At 44.8% G+C, this 24,822-nt stretch overlaps 1 protein-coding gene across 11 annotated transcripts in view; it reads left to right on the plus strand.

Moving 5' to 3' along the window:
• The window catches only part of DUSP16 (dual specificity phosphatase 16), a 133,631-nt gene that overhangs the window by 26,918 nt on the left and 81,891 nt on the right, over positions 1 to 24,822 (plus strand). For all 11 annotated transcript variants that reach the window (XR_014252418.1, XM_082420213.1, XM_082420211.1 and 8 more), the window contains 2 exons: positions 10,700 to 11,290; positions 12,284 to 12,422. Coding sequence is in view for 10 of the 11 variants with exons in the window: in XM_082420213.1 (XP_082276339.1) it covers positions 11,063 to 11,290; positions 12,284 to 12,422 (367 nt within the window). In the remaining variant the exon portion in view is untranslated. The remainder of the gene's footprint in view (positions 1 to 10,699; positions 11,291 to 12,283; positions 12,423 to 24,822) is intronic.

A 24,822-nucleotide genomic window follows, 5' to 3' on the forward strand; every position in this document is an offset into this window, starting at 1 on the left:
GTAACAAATAATCAAAAGATTTTAAAGGTTGACAAAACATCTGAATCCACGGATGTCTGTGTCAAAGCAGTCTGGAGCAGTTATGACTATTCACTGTAATAGCAACACATGTAGGGCCTTGGCAGTTCCCCCCGAAAAAGAAAATGAATGATTAATGATAAGGGGTAAACCTTAGAAAGGAAGAGGCTCGGTTTTAATACCAAGGAGAGAAATTAAGGTGAATATGAAGGGAGAGAGGGAGTGAGAAAGAAACATCAGAGCATCTGAGCACAAATAACGGCACAGAAGTTGCCAGTTGGTGATGTGTGTTAGAGCCAAATTATAGGACAAAGATAGAAGGTGGAAACACAAAGCGGAAAAAGTAACTACAGGTGAGGACAGGGCACAGTCAGACTCCCATCTCGGGAGCATCTTGGGCTGCTCTCCTTCTATCTTGTGGCGCGATGATTCTTCGGCCCAGGTCCTGGCCCTGTCACCTGCTTTGCCCTGTGGTGCAGCCTCCTGACACCAGTGACTCCCCGGGCCTCAGAAGGGGAAGCGTGGAGACAGATGCAGTGACTTAAATTAGCCCGGGAGCCTGGAGGGAACAGTGATCCTGCTGCCGCTGCCCCTTCCTTTGCCCCTCCTCCAACCTCCCTCCCTTTCTTTCTTCCGTACCTGGTAGCGTAACAGTCCCAGAGGGGCATCCTGCAAACTCCGGGGCTGGCAGAGAAGCGGGAGTCATTGTCTTGGAGCAGTGGAAATCCTCCACCACAAAGGAAATTGTCTGCTCACCATGCTTTTTGCGGAGCCGTTGTCCAGGAGTTACCCGTTTTAACTTGTCTGTTGTAGGAGGCACACTAACTCCTCAACATGACTGCCTGGTGATCACAGCAGCCCTGCTACTCTTTCCTTGTCAGGGCAACTTGCTAAGACCTGAGATGCGCTGACGGGCGATCTCATCATATCCTTAGATAATCCTTAGATGTTACGTAATGACAGGTGAGGAGACAACAGGCTGGAGGATGTGACTCTTGCTGTGACATTTTTGCATCTTCGTAGAGGAGCTGAACTTAGGAACAAGGTCTCCTGAGTCTTGGTCCACAGTTTTTGTTTGTTTTGTTTTGTTTTTTTTAAACAATACACCATAAAACCTCACTTGTTTCTAAGTTCCTAGGGTTGGTTTTGGCATCAAGGGGAAAAGAAACTGAGCCGGCCTGGGATGGAGGTGGTTGGCACAGAGAGACAGACGGGAGCCAGTGGTGGAGGATTTTGTGATTGTCGAGCTTCGAGCTTCGTAGCTCCCGCTTTCGCTGTCACTGGAGCTGAGCAGGGGGCCGGCAGCTACCCCTGGCCTGGCTGGTGTCCCATTTTTGAGGCCCCAGGGTTATTTTTAGCCTCAGGGCCTTGGAAGCAGGTGTGGTCCAGGCTTGAAGGCCACGCCTGGAATCTGTTCAAGTCTTGTGCGCGTCTATTTAGGAGCTGGGGACAGTGATGGCCCGCTTAGCGACTTTGTTAAAAGAATTTGTGCTTTTCCAGTGAGAGGAGTAAAAGTCACACTGTGTTTCATTTGCGATGCTTTAGGTAGGTTTGTTTTGGAAACTTTATAAATTGAAATACATTTTAAGAGTGTTAGGGAATATATTAGAAAGCTAGCTGCGAGTCCTTTGTATACGGAAAAAAAACCCCTTCTGTATTAAAAGAGTTACACCTCAGCTGACCCTTTTTAAAAGTCCAGGTTTATAGTCACAAGTGTGTAATTTAAAATTTAATTTTTCTCACCCCCCCCAAACGTTATTGTTATTCAAATAATCCTTTGTAAGTCCTTTTGTGAAGTAGAGATTCAGCTTTTTACCTTGAGGGTAAACATCAGCTTCCCTATATTGTGTTTGTTGATCTTCTTGCTTTGCCCAAACCCACACTTTTTTGTCGTTGTTGTGTGTGTGTGTGTATACATTTTTTTTTTTTTTTTTTTTGGCCGTGCCACGCGGCTTGCGGGATCTTAGTTCCCTGACCAGAGATCGAACCTGGGCCCAAGGCAGTGAAAGCGCCGAGTCCTAACCGCTGAACTGCCAGGGAATTCCCAGCCCGCACTTTTCTTGACAGCGCTGTTGAGGAGGACTAGAGCCACCCGGACCCGGGTCTGCGCGGATGTCATGCCCTTTCTCTAATTTTGTTCTGCACTTTCCAAGACTATGGGAAAGAAAAGAATGTAATAAATATTACCTTTACCCAAGCAAAACTATTATGACATTTTTGAATATATATGTTCGTGTGTTTGTATATATGTAGGTGTTTGAGGTTCTGCTTTACCTACTGTTCTGTACTTTGATTTTACTCTCTTTATATATCATGATTATCTTTCATTGTTGGTCATGTTTACTTTGGTCGTAATATCTTTAGTAATTTAGCTCTTTGTCAGGAAAGTACACCTGTTATATAGTGGAATTTTGCTGTTTGGGGGTAGGTGGGCTAACTGTGGTGCATGGATAGAGATGATAAGTTTATATTAGGATCACCTACCCCCTGAGTACAGTAACCTCTCTTACAAAGGCCTTGTGGTAAGGATTCGATACACCTTCTGACAAGGAGAGCTCCTTGAAAGCATTTTTCTTTATTTTAATGTAAACCTCCTTTAAATGATTTCCTTGTTGTATAGCTCTATTCAAGCATGCATCTTGTTCAACATGTCTTTGATGTTTTCCTACATTCTATGTTATAAAGCCAAGATTCTGTTATGAGGTACTACACATTTGTGGAGTTGGAAGAATTGTATTAAATTAGCATTAATAGTAATCTTTCTTGTTACAGTGTTTCTTTTCATTTCTTTGCCAAGTAATGCACTAACATAGGAACCACAGCTTCTTCCTTTGTAGTTTTAAGGAAGAAACTATACTAAACTTTCTTGTGTGTGTGTGTATTTTACGCTTAAGTTAAAAGTTCAAGTGACTAAAGATGCTTCATTTCCAAGAGATATAACCATAGTTCTGAAAGAAGACTGAACACCTGCCACATCTTTTCCTGGCATTTGCCCAATTCAGCATTACCTTGGTCAACATATTCATTGACCTCAAGCCCTGACATAGAGAACTAGTCTCCCAGGCATCCACGTAGCCATCTTCCACCTCCCTCATGGTCTTTACTTAACCATCAGAGCAAGGACTTCTCGGACTACTCTGTTTAAAACTTTAACCCCTCCACCTCCATTCTCCTTCTTCTTTCTCCGCTTCATTTTTTCTCCGTAGCACTGATCACCATCTCTCATACGACACGTTTTGTTGTTGTTGCTGCTTATTATGCATCTCTCGTCATTCAGTTAGAAACTCCAGGAGGACAAGAGCTTTTGCCTCGCTCATTTTTGGTGCATTTCCACAGCAGTGCCTGGCACTTATTAGGTGCCCAATAACCATTTGTTAGTTGACTGAATGAGTTGCAGTAGGCCTGACAGATGCTCAGGAAAACCAGGATGTACTAATTATTCCCCATCTAACATTCTGAATCCCTCCTCCCCTGCCTCCAGCCCAGCTTTATTGCAAATATCCTTCCACAACGGGTTCTCCTCAGCTCTCAGATTAAACCAGCCTCTGGCCACATTCCTCTTGCCAGCTACTCTATCCAGGGGTCCTTCATTCCCACCCCCTCAAGACTACTGCTTCTGGGGGGTAGAGTCTGTCGTTTTCAGGCAGGGTGCCAGGAGGAAGCATTAAATGCAGAAGGGTAAGTGAGGGAGCCCTGGGGCAGGAGTGTGTCGGGGATGGATAACTGGTGTGGAGGCAGGAAAGAGGGGAGGAGGGGGGAGGGGGTGGAGTGGGGTGGGGAGCTCAGGTGGGACAGGGAAGGGGAAGCTGGTAGAGCAGGTGACCATAAACAGGAGGCTTCCGTTGAGCCGGTTCCAAGAGTGCAGTGCGCTTCCTCAGCAGAAACTTGGGGAAGGTGTCTCGCAGATCTGGATTCTGCCTGGGCTGGTGTGTGTCGGAAGCAGAGGCCTTGTATTGAGTCTCTGAGGGATGGCTACTCTTGCAGCCTTTGTCTGTGGATCCTTGAGATGCGTGTAAACAACCTGAGCCTCCGATAAGAGCGGGCTCTTCCTACAGTGCTGCGAGTTGCTGAGAGGCGGTAGTTGGATTTTTCCAGTGCTGACAAATGTTGTCTCCATGCCTAGCTCTGTCTAGACAGTGATTCAAGCAACCTCTATCCCATTATCGCCACCGCTAGTCGGGTTGCGTCCTCTATGCTGGGGTAAGAAAATATGGCCAGGGCAGGAATAGGTGACTGAAAAATGCATTAAGCTCGTATTGCCTTCTTGGCTTTGGTGAGGATGGTTTTTTGGGTTTGTTTTTGTTTCTTTATGGCATATATTTTACCAAATACCAGACCTCAGAACTTCTGTCGGGGTTAACGCGCAGCGTGTGAGGCAGAGTAGCTTTAATCAGTGTGGAATTAAAATGGTCAGAGCCCAAGATGCTCTTGCTTCCGGACATCATGGCCTTCTTTTTTCCCTTTTGATTTGTTCAGTTTTTCTCTTATTAACAGTCTGTGTGTAAGGCTCCGCTGAAAGCCTGTTTGGTGTATCCTGTTGCCTATTTCTTCAGCTTTATTGGAGGAAAAAAAATTTAAGACTGGCTTGTAGTTTAATAGCTAAACTACAAGCCAGTCTTAAACTTCTCACCTGATTATAACCTTTCCATAAATTCTCTGAGAATCTGAGCTTGAGCTGAAGCCCAACCAAACAAGGCTCGGTCACCGTCCTGACTTAACAAAGCAGACACAGCTTTGGGGTCCTTTCCCCTCTCCTGAGAATTCCTTTGAAAAAGGAAGGTTTTAAAATGGAACTGGGGGGTGGGATGAGGGGCAGCCCGTGGGCCCTGATGTGGGCACTGGGGTAGCTGTGCCGGCGACAGCCCCAGAGGGAGAATCGTGTGCGAGAAAGGGCCTCACCTCTTTCCTGGTGGAATAGACCCAGTGCAGTGTGACCGGCCGAGAAGCCAGGATCGTATCTGGGAAGTCGAAAAGAATAACGCCTCATGTGAGAAGAGGAAGGAGACGCTTACCAGTCGTTTAAAAACGACCTCAATCTTTAAAAATTTTGCTGGTTGGACACTAGCTTTAAAGGCTACAAGTCAAGTAAAGGCTGCAATCAAAACAAAACACTTTTCCTCTCAGCTAATTACTCTAATGGCAAATACTGGTTCTTAGCCAGTTGAGCTTTATTTCGTTCTTTTAATTAAGTTGATCATCAAAATAGCCTTAGACTTAACAGTTCTCCGACATAACTAATTCAGTGGTATTCTTTAGTCCATTGATTCTCTTGCGAAGTTGGATGTAGACTGAGTTTGAACAAGTAACACTCTCCTAATTTCCATTATAAAGTCATCGATGCATTTCCATAGGTAACCGAATGGAATCTCAAACGTAAGTTACACAGGAAAACTTCAAATATTGTATGTTAGGGTGGAAGGTTCTTACACAGTTTATGTCAATATTAAATGTTATAAAATAGGAAACGTAAATTGTTTGCTGAAATGTAAAATATACCACAATTGGCCCTTCTTTAGGGGATCTGCCCACGTTGTTCCCTGATGTGTGTATTTTGTTATACTAATATATTGCCTCTGCCTCTCTCTCCATCTCTTTATAAATAAAGTCTTTTAAATCCTTTATTTCTGAAACTAGGATACTTCGTAAATATTTGTTTAGTGGACCTGGTTAAGGTTACTAGTCTTCGGTACGATAAATACTGACCTTTTTTTTAATTTAATTTAATTTTATTTTATTTTTTATTTTTTTTTTTAACATCTTTATTAGAGTATAATTGCTTTACAATGGTGTGTTAGTTTCTGCTTTATAACAAAGTGAATCAGTTATACATATACATATGTCCCCATATCTCTTCCCTCTTGCATCTCCCTCCCTTTTTTTTTTTTTTAAATAGAAAACTCTCTTGTATGTGTATAAGAAGGGTTATGTCGCCGTCTTCTGAAGGCCGGCTGCCTCCTAGATTTCCTCGATGGTGGACTGGGATGTCCCATCACCCTTCTCTTGAGCAGAGAGTCTCTGCTGCCCCAGCCCCATCTCCTGGGTAGTGTTGTGGTCCAGGGCTCCCTCAGCACGATCCCCAGGCAGCCCGGAGGGCGGCCCAGGTGGGAGACCTTGAACAGCGCCCGTGAGGTCTGCAGGGACGGGGTGGCAGCAGAGTGACGTGGCTGAAGGCCTTGACCTTCAGTGGCCCCATGGCCTCCATACAGGGAACTTGTGGGGCCGCCTTCTCTTTGGGTGGGAACAGCCCAGGTTGCAGAAGGTTGTCCTTTAAGAGATAAACTTCGTGCTTCCTTGAACATGAGTGTCACATTTTAAATTTCTCTTGAGTCAGAGTAGCTCCAGAGGATACTCTCCCATTAGGATGCCATAAAGCAGCTTGCTGACCCTTCAAGCACATTGTCGTGAATTACTCCTCAGCCTTTTGGTCCTCAGGTAAACGGCCGATTGGGTGTAATGCTAGAGGAAAGGGGGAGCTGTCTTTTTTTTTTTTTTTTTTTAACATCTTTATTGGAGTATAATTGCTTTACAGTGGTGTGTTAGTTTCTGCTTTATAACAAAGTGAATCAGCTATACATATACATATATCCGATATCTCTTCCCTCTTGCGTCTCCCTCCTTCCCACCCTCCCTATCCCACCCCTCTAGGTGGCCTCAAAGCACCGAGCTGATCTCCCTGTGCTATGCGGCTGCTTCCCACTAGCTATCTATTTTACATTTGGTAGTGTATATATGTCAGTGCTACTCTCTCACTTCGTCCCAGCTTACCCTTCCCCCTCCCCGTGTCCTCAAGTCCATTCTCTACATCTGTGTCTTTATTCCTGTCCTGCCTCTAGGTTCTTCATAACCTTTTTTTTTTTTTTTTTTAGATTCCGTATATATGTGTTAGCATACGGTATTTGTTTTTCTCTTTCTGACTTACTTCACTCTGTATGACAGACTCTAGGTCCATCCACCTCACTACAGGTAACTCCATTTCGTTTCTCTTTATGGCTGAGTAATATCCCATTGTATATATGTGCCATATCTTCTTTATCCATTCATCTGTCGATGGACACTTAGGTTGCTTCCATGTCCTGGCTATTGTAAATAAGGCTGCAGTGAACATTGTGGTACATGAGTCTTTTTGAATTATGGTTGGGAGTTGTCTTTTAAGGTTAAGTATTTCTACATGTTTTATTTAGATTTCCAAAAGTGCATGTATGGGAGACCCATGGATATATAGTTTGTATTACATTCTAATTAAATTTGGAAAAAATCAAATTGGAGTATTTTAAGTGAAAGAAAAAGCAGGATGTGTAACAGTACTGTGTATCCAGTTGAACAGAGAAGGAAAAGGAAAAGAATATATAGTGTTTTATTCTATTTTCATTTTAAAAAATCTTTGGAAGAAATCAGAAGAAACTATTAACAGTGTTTACCAGTTAGAGGGCCAGGGAGGACCTGGGCAGATGGAGGACAAGGGCGGGAGAAGGATTTTCAATGTGCTCATTTTTTTCAATTAAATGTATTTGTTGGACTTTCAATATAATGGCAATTTTAACAGCTTTATTGAAATATAGTGGACAAACATTGGATGGATAAAGTATACGTATTCATAGTGTGTATACAGTTTTCTTTTTTTAATTTTTTTTGAGCCATGTGACTATACTCTGTATTAAAAATAGAAAGAAATTAGTTAAAACTTTTTAAATTGTCTAAGAAAATAGGTAAATAGCAAAGCTGGCCTGCCCTGGGCTTTGCTATATGCACTTGGGCCCCCCTGTTTCATCTAAAAATTTGTATGCCTTCTGACTTCTTGAAGAGATTTTGGGGTAAAATGAGCTTGTTGGGGCTGCCAACTATCAAATATTCTCCTGTCATCTCTTAAATCCTACTTGATGCAAAAGATTCCGAGAACAAAACTATCACAGATGTGTCCCTGATCTCAGCGTGTTGACCTTCTTCGGAAAGAACAATGAATGGAGAGAAATTTCTAAATTAGAGTTGTAGCTTAGGATGAGGTCTTCCCAAGAATTCTGTAGCTGCAAGTGAACGAGGTTTAAGGCTGTTGTTACCTCACCTTCCACAGCCCCTTGGCAGCCTCGGCCTCCTCCATAGTCACCTGGGACCTCAGAACATCAGACATGAAGGTGCTGCATGAAGGTGCTGTCAGAGGGTTCCAGCTGGCCGCAGGACAATGTGAAAGGTGTAACTTTATCCTCAGTTCACCTTCACTGTTTTGTTTCAGCTACATCCTCATGTCAGGGTCACTTTGACCAGACCTCTTCTTGGTCAGGGAAAGGGTCTTTTTCTATCCGGAACGACTGACTCTGGTTCTCTGGGGAGGAATGACCATTTTCTTCCCGGTGGACCTGTTGGCCGCAGCCTGCCTTGGGTTTCAGTGATCTGGGCTTCTGAGAGTTGGCTGGAGGGAAGCAAAGATGAGAACTTTCTCACTCAGCGTTTGCATGTTTGCCGTCTTCTCCCTCCCTTTGTCCCTTGATCTGCTAACCCAGATAACTGCTTTGTCCTGCCCGGTTTGCACCACTGAGAGGAGCCAATGGGGCCCAGAGACTCAGGCCATTGTTGGCACCCACTTGCTCCCGTTCTCGGGTTTCCACTTCCTGCGCTGCCCGGGCTCCCGCGTGGGCAAGTCACGTCACTCTGTCTCAGTGCAGCTTCATTGTGGGGACAGGTTCTTAGGAAAACAGGGTAACCCGGGAGTGGGAGCCCCAGTGAGGGAGTCAGGCCATCTGAGCCCAGGACCTTGCGTGGCCGTGAACTGTGTCGCCGGGCAGTCAGGACTTGAGTCAGAAATACCCTGGGTAGGTGCTATGCGAACGTGCATTGGTTGATTGAGTAGGACAGATTCTCTGCTCTGGTTTCTTCAGTCGAAGGTAGAGATGACTTTTGTGCTTCATTGCCATTAAGCTGTACTAAAAATAATACTTTCGTATAATGAAGATATGAAATGGACAAATAATGTATTATGTGGAGCTGATTTGTGAGATGTGAGGGTAGACGAGATGGCTTCTCAGGTGCCTTCTAACTCTGTGGATGTCTGGCTCCGTGAGAAGCGGCGCAGCCTGGCTGAAGCCGGCCTGTAGCAGGATGGGATTGCCCCGTCTTTATCTGCTGAGGGATGCCTTTCAGATTCCAGATGCAAGGCAGCTCTGTTCACCACTGGCATCTTTACAGCATTTTTCCTCCTTTCTCTGTGTGATGACTGGTTGCTTTCTGACTTACTCTCTTTAGATAACTGACATAATTTCATCCTCAAAACAAACTTTGTGAGGAGACAAGGCCAATATTATATGTACATTTTAGAGATGAGGAAAGTGTGGTTCAGAGAGGTTAATGTGATTTGTCCGAAGCTACATGACAAGTAAAGGGCAAGGCCACTCCTCTCTCTATCCTGCCTGCTCCTACTTCTCCATGCTTCAGCTTCTAATTTGTAAGTCTGAAATTAGGAAACAGGACCCAATGATGTTTGAGGGGGTCTGTCATCCTCATCCAGAATCAGTTAGTCAGATATGAATTATTCAGTATCAAGTCATTTCTGGAACACGGAGGATTTTACTAACTTGTAACAGTGTAAATTGAATATCTTATGTGCAAAACACTGTGGAAGTAAGAAATACAATACAAAAACGTCTGCCATCAAGTAGTTTAACCTCTAGAAGTCGAATGCCAACAGTGGACATCTAGTTTTATGTAGTAGGGCATTTCCTACAAGCAGAGATGGACCGGGGAGATAGGAACGTGAGAATATTGGAGGTCAGGGTGCGGGGCTTAAGCTATGGGCACAAAACTCCAACTAGTGTTAACTAGGAAATGGTCTATCTTAGGAGTTTGGCAAGAATAAGGAAGCATCAGGTGCAGTATTAAGGGCTCTCGTATGCCTGGGTTGCTGACCTAGAGTCCAAGGTTAAGGTGTGAGATTTTCTGAGGCGGGGAATCAGTGAGTCTCTTAAAAATGTGAGGCACAAGAAAAAGAGACCTGGAAGCGGAGGACCGGCCAGGATCTTAGCCGTGAGTCTGCCTGGGGCGGAGTGGGTGCCTTACAGGCCCCCAGCAGCTGGTTCAGCACTTGGTGTGACAAGCGCATCAGTCATCGCCCCTCCCTTCCTTAAAAGGCAGCCGAAATTGACAGAACCTCCCATTTTCCTGCCTCTTCTTCCTGAGGGTAGTTTTCAAGGAATGCTCACAGCACACACACTCCATTTATCATAGTAATTCTCAAGCCATCAGGAAAGATTTTTATGTCCTGATAACGTCAGATCGCTAACCTGATGTTAGGTGGTGGTTTTTTGTGCTGTTTTCAAGAAATAAGCAAATAAAATGGAGGAAACCCATCTGGAATAAAAATACCTGGACTGGCTTTTTACAACTCTTTTAATTTCACACTGTAAGTCAAGTAGTTCTGGGCCCCCAGGTGATAATATATAATTCACGACTATGTCTTGTTTTGTCATCTTTGAGTTTTTATATTTTGCGGTGAAAGCGAATTATCATTAGTACGTTTTCTGAAGCCATACCTACTTGTCCTTTTTGTTTGTTTGTTCACATGAAACAGTGCATCAAGTATGGAATTAGATTAATGGGGTAAATATTATGAATCATACACTCCCTCTAATCCGATGCTCTTTCTCTTTTTGACCCCCATGTTTTGTTTTCCGTCTGTCATTCTCTCTCCATGTAGGCTTTTCAGCCCCGTGTAAAGCTGTTGGAGCGAGGGAACAGAGGTAAAGAATGATGTAATGCACTGGCTGCCCCAAAGCATCTTTTGTTGGAATGGTTATTCCAGTCATCTCTTTATGAATCAAATGTGAGGGGCTGCTTTGTGGCAGGAGGCCTCTGCGAGAGCACATCAACGGGAAAGAGAAAGAGACATTCACTTGGAGGGCTCTTGCTGAAAATGGGTTTAACTCTCCTCTTGCCAGTCGCCACCAGCCTGACCTCATACATCTCAGTACAATGGAGTGGCTGAGCCTTTGAGCACACCACCATTACATCATCGTGGCAAATTAAAGGAGGAGGTGGGAAAAGGGGACTTATTGTTGTCATGGCCCATGAGATGATTGGAACTCAAATTGTTACTGAGAGGTTGGTGGCTCTGCTGGAAAGTGGAACGGAAAAAGTGCTGCTAATTGATAGCCGGCCATTTGTGGAATACAATACGTCCCACATTTTGGAAGCCATTAATATCAACTGCTCCAAGCTTATGAAGCGAAGGTTGCAACAGGACAAAGTGTTAATTACAGAGCTCATCCAGCACTCAGCCAAACATAAGGTACATGCTTGCTTTTTTTTTTCCTTTTTAAAATAAATGGACATGCTGAATGGGGAATCATTTTAAATGAAGCCTCATTTTTAAGGGGAGAAAGTAATTTGAGGAAGTTTTGGTTGCTTTTTTTAAACTTTGATACCTTATGACACCTCAGAATAATTCACTAATTGTAGACACAGTCACACCTCAGAATATTTCTAAACTACACAGAAAGCTTAACTTGTTTTTATTTGATCAAGTGCTATGTTTCCCTATTAATGCTAAAAATTGTTTTATTAATTTAACACAAATAAAAAGTTATGTTTAATACAGTATATTATAATACTCAATTATTAGCAATTATATAATAATATATAATATTGTATGTATATTATTAATAACTAATACATTAATACATTGTTTTATGTTGTTTACAAATGTACTGAAAGGAAATCATTCTTTTCAAGTGCCTTGAAAAGAAAGTAGAAACTAATTATATTACAAGTGTTTTTTATTTGTGGGAAGGTAAGGTAATGGTCAGAATTTAAGGATCTTCAAGGAAAGGTTTTCTCAGGATACCAGGATGTCAGCTTTGTGGTAGGTAAGGCTATTTCTTTTGTTCAGGAATAAAAATGAGTTCATGCTTTAATTTTACGAAAAGCTGATTTGTTACTGAGTAGAAACCATTTTAAATGTTTCTTTAGTTCAGGGATCGTTATGTTTATTTTGCGTGTTATTTTGTTGTACATGGTTTTACCCTGTTATCGTGTTAAGGATTTAAAACTAAGGAGTTTTGAGCACATTTACACAGAAATAGCATCAAGTTTGCCTCGTAAATGTTGATTTTTACAAACATTTAAACCATGTGTATGCTTGGTTTATCCAGTAAATTGACCACATCTCATTTTTATTCAGATTATTAAGGAAAACAGGAAGCAGTTATTTGCTTCAGCAGCAGAGGTATATGGGATTATTCTCCTCACCTTCCTCCCTAACAGCCTCACGTTTGCATTTTAGGTCGACATTGATTGCAGTCAGAAGGTTGTAGTTTACGATCAAAGCTCCCAAGATGTGGCCTCTCTGGCCTCAGACTGCTTTCTCACCGTACTCCTGGGTAAACTGGAGAGGAGCTTCAGCTCTGTTCACCTGCTTGCAGGTAAGGCTTGTGGTAGAACTGTGAAAACTCGGAATCTCCTTGAGCCTGTGAGTAAGCAGGATTCCACAACGAGCTCGAAGCACGCTAGGTGGACGCAACTTTGAGGTCATTGTGTAAAATGACTTATTTATAGCTTTTGATTGACGTAACTATTCTAGTTAACCTGAATACTGTTGTTCTTCCCCATTGGTCACTGTATTTTTGATTTAGCTCAAATGCCTCTTCATCTGGTATTTATTAGCCAGAAGTGCCGTGTAGATCTGTGTGCCTGTATAGATCTACAGACACCGAATGCTCTACATTTCAGCTCCTGTCCTCAGTTCCCACCCCCAGGGAGAGAACCCGTCCAGTATTCAGGGTGAACCCCTGTTAAACATTTTTGGTTGAAGTGGACTCCAGCGATAAGATCACGCATCCTGGACATTATGTACAATGAGATAGAAAGAGAATGTGTGCAGAATATTTCTTCCAATAATTAGAGGGAAAATTTTAAAACGAACTTACCTATTTTTGTTTTGTTTTCACAACTAAAAAAAGTCTCAACTTGCAGATGCTAAGCAACCAGATGGCTTTATAAAGTGCATGGAAGGGACTAATGGTTTTATATCTGCCCTAAAGGAGGGTGGTGTGGGAGTTCCATCTCATCAAATTCCAAAGCAGACTGTTCATCCTTTGCTTTCCCTGTTTGGCAGACAGTACTGAAGCCCTTTCACTCACTCTGGCTCCCAGAGCAGGGAATACAGTTTGACAATGCGCAGTAACCTTTACCACAAAGCCGCTGTGTCCAGCAGATTCTGCCACAGTGATCGGCAAGATCACTTTTAAAAATCTGATCTAAGAAAAACAAAATATTGACAGATACTGTCACTTTCGCACCTTTCGTCTTTTGTTGCAAGGAGAGTCCAGTGAGCTTGATGTTACTGGCAATTGATTGTTAGACTATGGACGTTTCAGTTGTAAGAGAATAGGATGAATCAGTTGTTGGTTTGTTACCACATTTCAACTCTCTGAAGGTTTAAATAAGACTTCTGTGTCTTTATTTCTCTCTCATCGGCTTTTGCTCCTGTTTTCAAAGAATAAGCATAGTTACCTGTCACTTTCAGGTCGTCTGTTGGCGCACGTTTCATCTGTGCCGCAATTCTGTCCTAAAGTGAAGCCAGCTTGTCTCAGAACGTAGTTCTCAGAACTCTGTAATGGAGAATTATAGCATTAGGTTCTGTGTCTGTTGGTAGGCATGGTCTTTTACTGGGAGCGTAACAGTGTTAAATCTGACAACTGTTATTAGAGTTCCACTCACTTCGGTTGCTGAGTTTAGGAACGCAGTCATGCTTCTTGGAGCCACGGTGAGGGACTTTACCTTGGAATTCTATCGACGGAACCAGGGTTTTTCTTAAAGAGGGTACACCCAGACGGAAAGAGATTATCCCTGCTTGCTCTTGTTTGAGACGCTTTTCTCTACGGGGGCTCTGACCCGACAGCTTGGCCAGGCAGACGCTTCTGGAGGAATGAGCTCATGTCGAGTTTTAGTTACTCGAGTAGTTTCTCCTCTTTCCCGAGAAGCTCTCCCTTGTTATGTGGAAGGTTCTTTCCAGCCATGTGCGGCTCTGGGAGGGGTGCTTATTGGGCAGGAAGGAAGGAAGAGGACTCACTCTGACCATCGAGATCAGCCCTAGGGATACGTGGGATGGTGCTGGTCAGAACCCCTGGCATCCCCACTTTGTACAGGAAATGGGTCCTAGGCCTAAACGAAAGCCCGTCAAGGCAGCTCCGAGAACCACATACGTGTATTCACAGCTCCATCTCGTCATGCACACCCCAGAATCCTGTATTCTTCTTAGCTTAGAAGGTGGCTTCAAGGACTGAATGACCTTGCTGGGGAGTTTCTGAGCAGCGAGATTTCTTAGGACACCTCAGAGAGGGTTCTGGATGATTAAAAGCCTCCCAGCCATCCGAAAGCTTCTGACCAGTTGGAAATTCCCTTGGTTAGTGAGCCTGTCCTCAGAGTGGACAGAGAAGTAGAGTTGGTAGAAGAGAGTGCTGGGGAAGGCGTGACCATCACTTCTCGGCAGTGCTTTGTTTTTTGCTTTCGTTTTTTTGTTTTTTGCCAAGGTCCAGCAGCTGCTCAGAGGACGTCCCAGGGATGTGGGGTAGAAGGACATATCAACATGTGTTTCTTAAATATTTTGCTTCGGGGAAAATAACTGACCTTGGAAAAGCATGCTAGCGTCCCACAGGTGCTACGGGAAATGACAGGGTCGCTGGAAACAAGTTTCACTACAAGCTGCCCCCGATGCTTTCAGCAGTTACAGATGCTTTTTGGCCCTGTGGGGATGTGATAATAGAAAGTGGTTTCTTGGAGTAATTTTCTCCATCACTTTCGAGCTTTCAGTTACTTTGAGATTATTCAGGAAGAAAGTATTAAATACGTCAGATGGTTTTTTATGGTCATTATATCAGTATATGGAGTGAAGAATTGTGGCCCGAATTCCATTCACCTCCTCAGGGCCACCTGACCTAGAGAGGAGTGACTCTGGAGAAGGGCAAGAAGAGGACCTCCCCGAGGAACTGATAGAGGAAGCATCTTAATAAGCCCTTTTCCTCAAGCAAGAGGAGACCCAGACTTACCTGTGGGACCTAGTTACGTGGACATTAACGATGAAGACTCCCTTTCGGGAGAGGGTCGGGTTCGGGGAGGCTGCACTGGCGCGCAGCGGGCTTAATTCTTCCGTATGGGACGGCAGGTTCTGCTCTGGGACAGGCTAGCCTGGTAGACTTCAGCTTCCGCCACGGAAAGGGGTCCTGTTAAGCCACCTGGACAGCTGACTATCAGTGAGGCCGGGGTCCCAAGCCTTCCAGTCCTGAAACTTAGAACCTGGTTCTGCAATGAACTCGGCCTGTATTGGCCACATCTGTGGGCCTACTCAGCCAGCGATCTTGACCCCTGACTGATCAACTGTCCCTCTTTTTAAGCCCAGCCAGTATTCTAAACCAAGTGATTAATATTTGATAGCCATATGCCACATGCGAGTCTTTGATTATTATCTTAAAATCTTATTTAAACTTACGTTGTCGTGTATCTTTTTCATTTGTTAGCTTAACCCCCCTCCTGGATTCTCTTTTGCAAGCCGAGGACTGTGTCTTGTTCATCTCTGTGTTCCCCACAAGGCCTAGCACTTCTTCAGTTTTCAGTAAATATCTGAAATATACATTAGCTTGCATGTAGGTTTATACCATTTGTATTTCATATGACTTATTTTATTCATTTAGTTTAGTTTGTAAGTGATTATATTAAACAGTGATGAAACTAATCTGAAAGTGTAGCGAAAAGTTGAGGACATTTTGACATAAATGATTGGCAAGTTGTCTTCGTTCAGGTAGAGCAAAAATATAGCTGTTATGGGAAAAGTATCCAATACGAAAATGTTTCCATCTATTTAAGCAGATTTCAACATGATTTTAAGATCTAATAAATACACTAGTACAGGGAATTCCCCGGGCGCCCAGTGGTTAGGACTCTGAGTTCTCATTGCTGAGGGCCTGGGTTCAATCCCTGGTCGAGGAACTAAGATCCCACAAGCCACGTGGCACAGCCAAAAAACAAAACAAAACACTAGTACAATTAAACAGGGCTTAAATCCTGAACTTTGATGAGGAGCTACGAGCTCTAGAAAACCTAGTGTCACTCATAGGAGGATACAAGCCCTTGAATCCATGTGAATTGAGAACAGTTGAAATAATTTCTTTTGTACTTTAAAAGTAAATTGAGGGACTTCCCTGATGGCACAGTAGATAGGAATCCACCTGCCATTGCAGAGGACACGGGTTAAAGCCCTGGTCCGGGAAGATCCCACACGCCACGGAGCAACTAAGCCCGTGCGCCACGACTACTGAGCCTGTGTGCCACAACTACTGAAGCTTGCGTGCCTAGAGCCCATGCTCTGCAACAAGAGAAGCCACCGCAATGAGAAGCCCGCGCACCGCAACGAAGAGTAGCCCCTGCTCGCCGCAACTAGAGAATGCCCGTGCGCAGAAACCAAGACCCAACGCAGCCAAAAATAAATAAATAAATTTATATATATAAAAAAAAAAGTAAATTGATTATCCTGCTTAGCCATTAGTAAGTCTCCCAGTAGTCCCCCAATAACCAAGCCAGATTGAACCATAGCATTGTTTCACCCCCGGGGATTGAAGGGTTTTTCTATGAGTTGTAGCCTCATCTTAGCCAAAAAGAATGAACTTGGATCCCTTTGGAAAGTTGTCCCTCATCACTGATGGATATAAACAGTTGCCAACCTTGACTTATTGATCAACTTTTTTGGTCTTGTCAACCTTCAGAAAACTAGTTCTCTCTAAAAAAGAATCTTGTTTCTTGGCCTTTATTCATTATATTACTTTATTTTACTTGCCTTTGTCTATTATCAATATATTTCTGAGGGTGCCAGATTGAAAATAAATATATTAGAAAAAAAGAAAAACCACCGAATTTGGACTTTTTTTGCGTGTGCTAACATAGAGAAAAGAGAATAAGTGGGTTCATTTAGTAGAAATAAAGATTGCTGTTCTATTATTTTCTTCTCTTTCCTCGCTGTTGTAACTCGTGAGTAAAAGCAAAAGGGACCCACAAAAGTTTGCTAATTCTACAGCACTCATTTCTATCCTGTGATGAGGCACAGGATTGCCCTGCAGCAAAAAACCCTAATTGAATCACAGACCTCAGCCCTGTCATTTACAGACGAGGAAAATAACAGAGCCCTTGCGTGACTCTCCCCAGCTCTCACTATTCTCACTGTGCGCCCAGGCCCCTGTCTGCCATAATTCCTGAGTCTTCTGGAATTCCCTCAGGAGGCTAGACTGAGAATCAGGGGTGCCCACTTCAGATCAGGCCTGTGCTTTTTGTGGTAGCTCCCTCTCAGCCTCTTTGTGGACTTCAGAGGCATATTCTTACTTCACATTTTATGGAAGAAGCAATGTATAAAAATAGACTGTATATAAAATTTTTAAGCATTAAATTTTTTCAGCTGGGGGGAGTCATCAAATAAAAGTCTACTCTGTCCTGAGCCGAAATACCACTCCGGATAATGATAGAAGGATACCATTGGAGTCGGTGTCAGGCGCAGTGCTGAGGGCTCTTAGAAACATTTCGTCTCTGAACGCAGCTGAGGTCTTAGATTAATGTCTGCTGTGGCTAAAGGCCAAAGACGTATTTCTTTGTTTTGAGTTAGAGTTGCTACTGTAGTTAGAGCTAGGAGTGAATAAAAATGTATTTGACTCTTGACACATTTTCAGTTTAACTGGAGTCTAGATTGAGTCAGCAGTTCTGTGTAATGAATGTGCAGCTTTGGTTCAGTGGAACCAGTTACCTTCCTGATGGAAGCAGGGCAGAACCTGATCTTCCCGCTTCCGGATTTGCTGTGAGCGCCGTTGTGATCATGCGTTCTCTCATCCAGTGTGGCGTTTCTTCTGTCCCTGTGTCTAGAGAAGGGAAATCTTCAATCATCCCATTTCAGATCCTGTAGTAGCTGGTAAAAGAGATCGACGTTAATGGAGTCCAGTCAAAGTACTACAGTTGTTCAGGAATTGGCTCTCCTTGTGTTTGAAGAGCTGCGGTGAGAGCCACTGAAAACAGACTAAAAATAGGTGCCGTTTTGCCCACTGGTTGCCGTGTAGCTGCTGGCTCTGCTTCTCAGTTTGCATGAGGTTATCTAGCCCGTCTTTTCTCCAGTTCTTACCTGCCTGTGTGGTAACAAGCCAGCTCTGTCACTCCCCAGCTCCCGGTGGCCAAGACATCACGCCTGAGGCTGTGTCTGTTTAACAAATGGACTGCAGACCCGGCTCGAGACAGTTCCTCACCCTGACATTTTGCGCAAGCTACACAGAAGCACCCTGGGTGACAGTGGTGACATCAGTCTTCCCCTGCCCTGGTCATGTCATTTGTGTCCTGTCCATTCAGCTGGCCTCACAGGGTTCGAGGGCTCCCTTGGGTGGGCCCCGGGGTGGGCCTGGGGGTTAGCGTACTGGAAGAGTGCACATCTTGCCCCTGCCCTTGAGACCCCTCGGTTAATTTGGGGCAACACGTCTGGAGCGGATGAAATAGAAGCAGATGACAGCGCGTTGAGCTGTGTGTCACAGTGAGAAGGGGTGACTCGGTGTCGCCTGCAGGAGTTGGGGAAGGTTTGAGGACGGCGGTGGAATTTTAATCGAACCTTGAAAAATGAGTAAGATTTGGGTGGGGAGGGTCCTCTGTGGACTGACATAATTAAAAATGTCAGGAGTGAACACAGATTTTAGGAGGCAGCCAGGAGACCGAGTGGACTTTTTGTGACGGGAGGAAGGGGAATCGAGAGCAAGTGCAGTCAGGCTGTGCGGGCCCTTCAGCCTGGAAGGACGAGTCTGTGCTTTGCTGGGCTGGCCTGGGGGCCCTTGGAGGCTCGGTGACACCTGTCACCTCTTGGCCACCAGATCTGTCTTCTGGCCTCTCTGCGCTCTGCTTCCAACTCAGGCCCACATCAGCCCCTCAGACCTGCCCCCGGAGCCGCCTCCCTGCTCTCTCACCCTGTCTTGCTGCGTCTCTGCCCTTTCCTCACACTCTCGCTAACGTTACGTCTCTCTTTGATATTTTCAGTGTAACTGTGATTATATCACGCCCCAGCTTAGTCTGCATCAGTGCTCTTAGGGTAAATTCCAGAATCCTTCCCTGACTCCGAAGCCCTGCAGTGGCGGCTCCTGCCTGCCTCTGTGCCCTCTTCTCGTGCCCCTCTCCATCCTCAGGTTGTTGGTGTGTGTGTGTGTGTGTGTGTATGTGTGTGTGTGTGTGTGTATTTTAGCACTTTAGTCTCGGTTGCCCGAGACCTGCAGCCCAGAGGCACCCTCCTCCTCCTCGAAGTGCCCCCCTCTCCCCATGTGCCCAGGTGTCTCCTGCTGGATTCACAGTGCCTGTCAAGCCCCCCTGGCTCCCAGGCAGAGTTGGGTGTCCTCTGTCACACACACTCCTTTGGCCACCCACCATGATTAGCCAATTATTCATCTAATTATTTGGTTGAAGTTTGTCCCACTAAACTGTCAATTCCAGAGAGGGCCTCTGTCGTGGTCACCGCTGTCCCAGCACCCAGCGCCGTGTCCGGCTCGCAGCAGTGCTCACGGCATGGCTCTGAACCCTCCTGTGGGTGCCAGGGGTCTCCAGGGCTGTTTGGCTGGCGAACAGGGACCCTTTCCTTCCCGCTGGTCTGCCACATCTGCTGGGAGGCGGTGCGCTTGGCCCCGGAGGAGGACGGCTGCTGGAGCGGACACACCCGAGGGGTTCCCGGGAGGGCCTGCTCGGGGTGGATTAGGAAGCCTGAGCTTCACAGGAAAGGGCCCAAGAAGTGAGCTGTGTGGTGACCTGTGCACAGTTTACACGCCAGGCAGATGGGACTCCGAAGAGTCGTCCTCCGGAGACCAGACTCCTGTCCCCTTTTCCGCGGGACTCAGAGCGTCGTCTCCCGATGGGTAGTCTCATGAGGCCTTGCCCCCCGACGGTCACCAGGGGCACGTCCGGCAGCCGCGTCATCCTTAGCCGGGATCTGATTATAGTTGGTCCAGTTCGTTTCCTGAGAGCTGTGCCCCTGGTTCCCTGAGCCCTGGGTGTCGTACCGGACTCTGTAGTCCTGAGCCGCCGAGGGAACCCGCCTCTCATGGAAAGTTCCCTGCACATAAGCACCCTGAGGACTCACTGGGGCTTTTGGACGATGAAAGCAGCATTCGCCAAGTCTCCCTTTTTCATCTGTCGTAGCAGAGAAATGTCTTCCTTGCCCTGTGCCGCTTCGCTCACCCTGAGGGTCCTCTGGGGCCTTGTGGTCAAGGAGTAGGAAGCAGGTTCTGGGCTCACACCCAGGCCCACAGAGCTTTCAGCTCTGAATGGAATCAGGAAATCCTTTTGAACACCCAAAATACACAAGACTTATGTCCATCAACAGCTATTCATTGTATCAAGGGAGGATTCAATAAACATTTAATTATGCGCCAAGCACTGTGCTAAATGCAGAGGTGATTGCAAAAGAGCGTGAGACACAATTCTTATGCAGACAGTTCACAGGGTATTCTAGCCGAAGAGGTAAGAGGTTACCCCCCCCCACACACACACACAGACACACACACGGAAAGGGAATTCACAATTACCAGGTCAATGGGAAATTCTTACTGCCATGTGATGGCTGTGTGTGTGTGTGTGTGTGTATTTTTTGGCTGCGTGGCTTGTGGGATCTTACTTCCCTGACCGGCGATCGAACCTGCGCTCCCTGAAGTGGAAGCACAGAGCCCTGACCACTGAACTGCCAGGGAATTCCTATGGCTGTACCTTTTATAGAAGTTCTAAGTTTGCAATATCATATTTAAATACACTGGTCAGGGAAGAATTTTCTTTTTTTTTAATACAGCGGAATTTTAAAAAATGCAACAGAATAGAATTGAAACTAGAGGGACTTCCCTGGTTGTTGCCAGAGGCTGGAGATGAGAAAGCCCAGGTGCGGTGGGAAAACAGTAAGAAGATGAATGGGCCTGGGACATGGTGGTGGGTAGAATAGCGACAGTGAGGGTGGACAGTAGAGTGGGATCCGATGATGAAGGGCTTGAGTGTCCGATCCGGAGTTTTGGATTGTATTCTGTGGGTATTTGGGAGCAGAGGATACATCAACACTTTATCTTAGGAGCTTAATCTGGCAGCAGAGTGGAAACAAGTTGGGAAAAGGACGGACGGATCAGAGAGAGCTGTTCCTGAACTTATCTAACAGTGCGGCGTGGAGCTCATGGGCTGGGGGTGGGGGAGGCAGGGACAGACAGAGGGACGTCGCAAAGGCAAGTCCGAGTGTTGGCATACCAGGTGGCTGTTGCTGAGGTGACTGGGAGAACGGGGCAGACGCGAGCAGGGATACAGAGCCAAAGAGAGCGAGATATTGGCTTGGAATTTATTTTAAAAGTATCGATAAGTCTTGCAAGTGAAAATGACCAAAAGAGGATTGAAAATGTTAGGTTGGAGTTTGGGACCTCAGGCCCCCAAATGCAACCTTGGAAATCTTTGATTTTCAGGTGAACGTGAGCAAAGGTGATCTCCTTAGTAACGTCCTCCTTCCGTGCTGGTGGAAGCAGAGGCCTTCTAGGTCCTTCCTCCGCAGGAAGCCCCAGGCTGCCGTTCGCTTGGCTGTGGCTTCACGTCTTAAAGTCACTGGAGGACCAGTCGGGTGGCCTCTGTGAACCTCTCTCCTGCTTATAGCGCTTGTTGCCTTTGCTCAGCCAAGGGTGGATTCTGGCCGTAATTCCTTTTGATTGGTCATTCTGGTTGTGCTGTTCAGAACAATCTTTGTTTGAAGGCATGTTTTGAGAGTCCTGCCTGGCTGTGCGTGTGTGTGTGTGTGTGTGTGTGTGTGTGCATGCCTGCGTGCGTGCATGTGCTTGTGTGTGTGTGTGCGTGTGTGTTGAAGAAGAGCCTCTGGGTATAGTTATGTATTGCCAATTTGAAAGATCAGTGAAAGAGTAAAAAATATCACTCAACATCTTCTGAGAACTCTTTTTTTTTATAATATTCTTTTTTCTTTTCTTTTTTTTTTTTTAAACCCCACATTTGTTTATTTATTTATTTTTGGCTGTGTTGGGTCTTCGTTTCTGTGCGAGGGCTTTCTCTAGTTGCGGCGAGCGGGGGCCACTCTTCATCGCGGTGCGCGGGCCTCTCACTATCGCGGCCTCTCTTGTTGCGGAGCACAGGCTCCAGACGCGCAGGCTCAGTAGTTGTGGTGCACGGGCCCAGTTGCTCCGCGGCATGTGGGATCTTCCCAGACCAGGGCTTGAACCCGTGTCCCCTGCTTTGGCAGGCAGATTCTCAACCACTGCGCCACCAGGGAAGCCCTGAGAACTCTTTACTAAACAACACTTCTGGATTTTGCCAGTGGAATTGATCTAGATAACATTATCTTGAGGAATGTAAGATTTAGACATTATGAGTCACGAGAACTCTTATAAGTTGCATTATTTTAGTATTTAGTGCTTTTTTTTACACTAGTATTTTGAAAATTTTTAATTCGTTTATTGTGTGTTTGATAACTGTGTTAATCCAAAAATTAGCTAGAGGGCTTCCCTGGTGGCGCAGTGGTTAAGAATCCGCCTGCCAATGCAGGGGACACGGGTTCGAGCCCTGGTCCGGGAAGATTCCACATGCCGCGGAGCAGCTGAGCCCGTGCGCCACAACGAAGAATAGCTGCTGCTCACCGCAACTAGAGAAAGGCCTGCGTGCAGCAATGAAGACCCAACGCAGCCAAAATTAATTAATTAATTAATTAATTTTTAAAAACGAGAGAGATGGGATTGTTTTGCTTAAAAAAAAAAATTTAGCTAGAATGTCCCATTCCCCAGCTGTGCCAGGTGATAGGTTGTTTCATACAGAGTGAGCTTCTTCGGGGGTGCTATTTATGGGGCAAGTTTTATGCGATGGAGGCTACTTCTCAGGTTTCCTGGAGGATCTCCGCAGAAACGCATGTCTGTCCACCATCCTCTCACGTGGATGGAGGAGGTGGAATAAGAGTTTAAAATGAACGCTCCACATCATTTGGGGTTTTTCTCTTCTGTGCTGCTCTGCGGAGAGTTGACCAGATAAGACATAATCGCTGCTGAGGAAAGCGTGCCGTGCTCTCTACCCTCCTGGAAGTGATCGATCAAGCCTGTGTGGTTGGGCTTACCCAAACCAACCTGTGTACATTGGAAAAGTACAGTTACATATTTGTGTTTGCTTTCTTTGGAGGTACAAAATTATGTTGCCTTTCCTTTTCATTTTATGTCAGTGGTTTCAACTTTCCATGTATACAGTCCACTGACCCTGGGAGAACTGTGACCATGCCTGTGTGTCTTTAAATGGTTAGAGGATAAAGTTGCCTGAATCAGTCACTTCAGACTAAAGTGCAAAATAGTTATTCATGAGAGCAATTAAAATACTTACAAAATACACATTTCAACATTTCATTGTTTAATATTAGGGTTGTCTCCTTTGTGTAATAGCAAAGCCCAGATTTTATTTTCAGTATGGAGAGAACGGTTCTCTACAGGTGCAGGAATACTCCACTTAAATCCTTCACATACATTCTAGAATAAGTAAATGAATGGGTCGTATTTATGTCACAAAAAGGGGGTCTTTGTTTTACAAAAGGGTTAAACTGCATGAGAACTATATTTAAAAGCTGAAACTATATAAACTGAAAATGATTTAATGTACAGAAATTAAATTTGCACACAACTTTAGAAAAATATCTTTCATAAAGTAGAGCTTTGTGTAAATAGATTTCTGTCCATAGCCATGGAACTCATCCGCAGTATGGGAAGGGGCTGCCTTTAATCCCCTTTCCCAGCTTAGGCAGCTCTGTCAGCTGATAAAGCTCTTATGACTTGCTCCCCATTTGAACTGAAGCGTAAGCGAGCAGCCCTCTGTCTCCCTGCAAGGAACTGTCTTCAAAATCATGGAATTGACACTTATCTCTGGTTTGACTAAAAGGATACGGATACATGTTGAGAATTTGCGTCTTAGAATTAACATTGCTAATCTGTAGTAAAGTGCTACTTTTGTAAATATTCTTTTATTTCAAGAAACAACTCTGTGATTTATAATTGCAAGGGTCAGAGGGAAGAGAAAACCGACCAGTTAGAACTGTTTAGTGGCATCGTTTTATGTATTTTATTTTACATGGCAGACTTTTTATTTCCTCTGAAAATGGAATGGTGGTTGACACTGGCTTTTATAGAAAATTATATTTATGGTTTGAATTGTGAAGGAGGTACTCTTAAGGGAAGAAGTGTTTCTTGGCTGAATGAGAAGAAAGTGATATACAAATTATGAATGCCTTTAAGCTGTACCAAGTGTTTTCTCCGTCCAAAGTAATATGTATGTTTTTATTTATAAACATACATTCTACAGGTAAATTTGTGGAAGACTAACAGAAATATGGATTTTTAACATTGCAGTTTGTCTGCCTGTCCATCCAAGTCTGTAGAGGCCGGTGGTGTCCGTATGTCTATCCGCTGGTCTCCCCACCCCCGTTTCTCTACAGGCCAGGGTGTCTGCAAATGTGTCTTCCTTCCTCTTAAAACAAACACTCCTAGCACAAGGGGCCAAAGCCGGTACAGCGTTCTGAGATTCAGGGAAGCACACGTGCGTTGTTCGACTTTCTATTTTCTCCATTCCTAGATGATAAGCAGCATAAAATCTAGGGACAGGAGAAACTTGGCAAGATTGGACGGTGAGTCAGATACTTGAACAACTTTAAAAAATATTTTTAAACTTTTTCAAGAAGCGTGTCAGTTTCTCAGTGCTGCTTTCACAGTAAACAAGTGGAGATCATGAACTGATGTTGCGTCTTCTTGTCATAATAGACTCTAACTTAGGGTCTGG

The sequence above is a fragment of the Balaenoptera physalus genome, assembly GCF_965194825.1.
Source record: "Balaenoptera physalus genome assembly, chromosome: 13".
Lineage (NCBI taxonomy): Eukaryota > Metazoa > Chordata > Mammalia > Artiodactyla > Balaenopteridae > Balaenoptera > Balaenoptera physalus.